The sequence below is a fragment of the Tupaia chinensis genome, unplaced genomic scaffold (genome assembly GCF_000334495.1).
Source record: "Tupaia chinensis unplaced genomic scaffold, TupChi_1.0 Scaffold000235_1, whole genome shotgun sequence".
Taxonomy (NCBI): domain Eukaryota; kingdom Metazoa; phylum Chordata; class Mammalia; order Scandentia; family Tupaiidae; genus Tupaia; species Tupaia belangeri.
In genome coordinates, this window is record NW_006159713.1 from 3,994,288 (window position 1) to 3,999,052 (window position 4,765).

The following is a 4,765-nucleotide window of genomic DNA, read 5'->3' on the forward strand; positions in this document are numbered from 1 at the left end:
TGTCTGCCCTTGCAGTTTGAAGGTTGTGGTGTGTTCACTAGGAAGGAGTGAGGCTCTGAGTGACTTGTGAGTAATTAATGCCGACTCAGTACTCCTGGCTATTTGTTGAGCAAATAATCAAAGAGAAAGAGGAGTCTTTTAGACTAGCAGTCAGGACCGTGCATGCCGGCCAGTTTTCTGTGTAAAGGGATTTCAGAAGACATTGTGGGGCAAGGTTTTGGTGTTTTGCCAAGTGTATAGGTACTTGGCCAAATGCACGGATGTTTTTTAAAAGATTTTTTTTTTTTTTTTTTTTTGGAGAGGTTTTTGCTATAGGGCGTGTGCGCTCACCAGACAGACAGAGAGAGACAGAAAGACAGAAAGCGAGAAATCACCCCCCAGGGGGGATGGCCACGCCGCAACCCCTTCTTCTCCATTCTCCTCTCGGGATCTCGGGCACTCATGCACACGCGCCCGGCGTGAGTTTAAGCCACCGGGTCTGGGACTTGAACTGTGGTCAACTATGTGGGAGTCCAGCGACATAGCCATTATGCTAACTGCTGGTCCCTAAAAGATGTATTTAATTAGGGGCCAGCAGAGGGTATGGTGGTTAATGGTGCTGAACTCCCACATGGCTCACTGCAGTTCAAGTCTCAGACTTGGCAGCTTGCTTTCTCACTTTCTCTTTGTCTCTTGCCCTGTCCTTCTCTGGTATAAATAAATAAATAAATAAGGTTAAATAAAGTAATTCTTTGAAAATATTTATTTAATTGATTAATTACTTTTATTATTATTTTAACATTTGCTACAGAGCTCATCTGTTGACCAGAGTGAGACAGAGAGAGACAGAGAGCAAGTCGGCCATGTGAGAGTCCAGTGCCTTAACCAACAAGCCACCTGCCGGCCCTAGTGCACGGGTTTTAGTGTTAGGCAGTCCTGGTTCACGGCCCCCTTCACCATTAGTGGCCATGTGGCTGAGCAAGTGGCCTAAACTTTCTGAGCCTCTAATTCTTCATTGGAGAAATGAGATTGTATCTCAATGTAGGGATTACATGAGAGGACGGCCTGGCTTTTGACTAGGGGTTAATAAACAGCAGCGATGATGATTATTCTATCCACAGACTTTCTTTGTCTCTTATTAGCACATTATTTTTACTTACTGTCCGTCATTGTGAATCAGCATTATTCACAACATGGTTTGCTGAAGTATGTCTGCAGTACACGGCAATCAAATCAAGGATGCGTCTCATACATGCTTTTGTCTGTTCAATGTTTCTTCCACACTGGCTTTCTTAGAAGAAGAAATCTTGTTCAATTTCAACTGCGCCTGGGATAAGGGTCATAGGTTTGAATGGGCATAGGACGGGAACGCAGCTGAATGATTCGAAAGGGATGTAGATGAGTCCTACAGAACACCCTCTGCCATAGCACTGCCCCAGCTTTTGGGCAGAAAGCCTTTCCCACCCTTCATGTCATTGGATATTCACACGGACCGGTGAGAGAGCGAACGTGCAGTGGCATGACTGGGATCTAGGCTAACTGATACTGGGATGGACTGTGGCAGGAGAACCCTGTTGGAAAATTTCTCTCTCTCTCTCACTCTCTCTGACTCTTAGAAGAAATAAACACACTAAAAAAGAAGGAGGAGGAGTTGGAGAAGGAGAAGAAAAAAGAAGAAGAAAAAGCTTTCCAGGGCCTGAACCATAGCCTAGTGGGTAAGAGAGCCAGACCCCCATATAGCTGACTGTTTTGAATCCTGGCCACGGCAACTGGAAAACCATGCTGTGTATGTGCACATGAGCAGAAAATCCTGTAGACAGAGAATTGGAGAAGGGACAGTGGTGCGAACATGTCCCATGGGGAAAAGGGAGTTTCCTCTCTCTCTCTCTCTGTCTAGCATGTACACATGTCCTTTGCAACTAAAAAATAAAAAAAGCTTGCTCACATAGAGAAGTGTGGAAGACCTCCTGGGTCCAAGGATTGGTTTGATACAGGGAAGCTTTATGTATCCCTCTTCTTATAGAGAGGATGTTTGGTTTCCATCAGCACAAAACGTCCCAGCTCCGTGCCAGGTGAGCAAGTTGCCGAAACTCCTTCTGCTGCAGTTGTCTGATTCGTAAAATAGGCTCATAAAAAGTTATTTCCTTTTAGGATTGCTGTGAAAGTTCAAAGATGAAAGTAATTAAACAAGGTCTGGCACAGACTAGACTTATGCAATAATCAGGAATATTGAAAGCAAACAACCACTTGTTTTGCATTTTAAACTTAATGCCGGATCTACATATCACCCAGAGTTATCCCTCTTCTGGGCACACCCTACATTTTCAAAACTGCCACTGAGGTGGAGTGGGCCTAGACTACATACCTGGACCAAGGTGCCATACAGGTGGAGAAAGGAAGGAAGAGAGGCAGACCCTTGTTCATCGTGTACCTGTGCACATGAGGGACGTGAATGAAGGTGGGGGCGGGGTGTGTGTGTGGAAGGCGGGGGACAAGCACAGGCACTGGGGAGAGACAAAGGCCACATCCCTATCAGGTTCTCTGCACTCAACTCTCTCGCGGCGCTCCCCGGGTGGTGCTGATCTGGGGACGTGAGCAGAGGGCTGCGGTTGCACACGGACTCCGGGAGAGGCAAAAGAGGACAAGGCGCGGGGGCTGGGGCTGGGGCTGATCCCAGGATGGGTTTCAGGAACACCCGAGGCCAGGGAACCTCAGGAAATTCGGGAAGAGGCAGCAGCTTGGTAGGGACGCTGAGTACCACCGGGCGCACAGCCCCTCCCAAGCTACCGGGCGCCAAAGGGGCTATGCCCGTGGTGCACACGGAGCCACGCGCTCTTCCCCGAACTTGCGCGCGGGTCCCGTCAGCTGTGCTCAGCCCAGCCAAGAGCTCGGGGTACGATGACTCCAAGGGGCGGATGCAAGGCCCGGGGCGGAGTCTTTGCGCCCGGGCCGCCTCCACTGATTATAAAATGAGCTGTTGGGTCCAGGCTCCGACACGCCTCCCATAGCCCAAGTGCACTGTCGCCTGTTGCTTTGGACCTCCGACCTCATCTCGTCTTGCCATGGACCCCAACTGCTCCTGCGCCACTGGTAAGGGTCGCCGGCTTTCTGAGCCTTAGGGTGGGCATTTCGCAGCTCCAGAATCAATAGTCCTTGTGGCTGCTGAGGATGCGTTTTGAATCAGAGCCTAAGTGGATGGACGCCTTTATTTTTAACATTTTGTGCTCTGCCCCCAGTCAAACACCTTCATCAGCCCTTAAGAGTGTTTCTTCCCCGCAGGTTCTTCTTCCAAACGATCACAGGTTGGAAGGACAGAGGCTCAGGGTTGTCTTGACAGACATCACCCAGGTGGTCCAAAAGGCCACTGGGCTGAGCTCCACGTACAGTGCAGACCTGAACTGCCTGTGTGGGTTGGGATGTGGGGACTTTGCCGTTTCTGTGCTCCCCACTTAAAATCCTGGCCCAGGCCCACGCCTGAACTAGGTGGGCCTGGAGCTTGGGCCCTTCATTCTTTCCTTCCTTGTAGGAAAGACAAGTGGGGACACTGCTTCCCAGCAGGAAGGTGGAAGAGGTGGGGTTACACTTCCATCTGCTCTGTATGGGGCAGCAGCTCCCAGGGCAGGGCCTGGGCAGCAGAGCTGCAGGGAGAGTAACAGAGCACCTGCCAGATCAGCCATATCACACCAGTGCTCACTGCCTGCCTTTCTCACCCTCACAGGTGGCTCCTGCACCTGCGCTGGCTCCTGCAAATGCAAAGAATGCAAGTGCACCTCCTGCAAGAAGAGTGAGTGTGGGGCCATCTTCAGAATCTGGGGCTGAGGCTAAGGTTGGGAGGGAACCCCAAGCTGCCTCTGAGTGTCTGCTTGTGGGAACTGGCCTTCCTTTGCCTCTGGAGACACTGTGATTCCTTGCCCAGTCTTTCTGCCCTGTCCTGAGCTCACATGGGATAGAGTCTTTTTCTATTGGGAAACAAATGACCAAGTTTGGATCTATTGTCTCAAAACATAACTGGGCCATCCCAAAAGAGGGCCCTGGGATTGGGGCAGAGCTTGTGCAAGGCTTGCAGTCAGGACAGGGAAGTGCCTGGTAAGTGTGCTCTGAAATCCTCTACTCTCCCCTTTCTTCCCCAGGCTGCTGCTCCTGCTGCCCTGTGGGCTGTGCCAAGTGTGCCCAGGGCTGTGTCTGCAAAGGGGCCTCAGACAAGTGTAGCTGCTGTGCCTGATGTCAGGAGAGCCCTCTCCCGGATGTAAATAGAGCCACGTGTACAAGCCTGGTTGCCCTCCCACCCCCATGCATTTTCTACATTTCTTTTTCTATGACAAATGTGAATGGCAATAAAAGTTGTTAACTTAATTCTGGAGTTGTCTGGCTTGGATCTAAGGGAGTTGGTGCCCATCAGGGCTGGGGTGGGGGCTTCTGCTGGGAGCACAGACACCTGGGCTCTGGACTGAAATGTGAGCCCCCAACAAGCTGGCTTCAGGCAAGCCAGGAGACCTCCCTGGGCAGCATTTCTGTAGATGACAGCATTGTAGCAGGCCATGTGGGGAGAGGTACAGTGCAGGCACTGGATTCCCTCCATTTTCATAGCAAGTATCAATGGCACAGAAGCTTCTCAACTGCTCATTTTCCCTCGATTTTCCTGTCCATCCTAAGGTCTTTAGTTCACTTATGTTTCAGTCTTAAAAGTGACTCTAGTCCAAGCTCTAGTTGCTACAATCGACATGCAGCTTCTCAGACTCTATGGTGAAGCAGTCGTTTATATCTCCTCCCTATTGAAGACTTGAAA

The 4,765-nt window shown here is 50.4% G+C and overlaps 1 protein-coding gene across 1 annotated transcript; it reads left to right on the top strand.

Moving 5' to 3' along the window:
* The first annotated feature begins 2,959 nt into the window (after window positions 1-2,959).
* LOC102487524 (metallothionein-1E) lies at window positions 2,960-4,332 on the top strand. Its single transcript, XM_006148398.3, has 3 exons — window positions 2,960-3,069; window positions 3,698-3,763; window positions 4,110-4,332. Exons 1-3 carry the CDS (start codon window positions 3,042-3,044, stop codon window positions 4,199-4,201), a joined length of 186 nt encoding a protein of 61 aa, XP_006148460.1. The 5' UTR covers window positions 2,960-3,041; the 3' UTR covers window positions 4,202-4,332.
* Window positions 4,333-4,765: the final 433 nt, after the last annotated feature.

Bases quoted from the DNA above. Each gene is read 5' to 3' on its own strand.
- LOC102487524 (XM_006148398.3), top strand. From the start codon at position 3,042: ATGGACCCCAACTGCTCCTGCGCCACTG. The intron at 3,070-3,697 runs GTAAGGGTCGCC...TCACCCTCACAG, and splicing joins CAACTGCTCCTGCGCCACTG to GTGGCTCCTGCACCTGCGCT. The intron at 3,764-4,109 runs GTGAGTGTGGGG...TTTCTTCCCCAG, and splicing joins GTGCACCTCCTGCAAGAAGA to GCTGCTGCTCCTGCTGCCCT.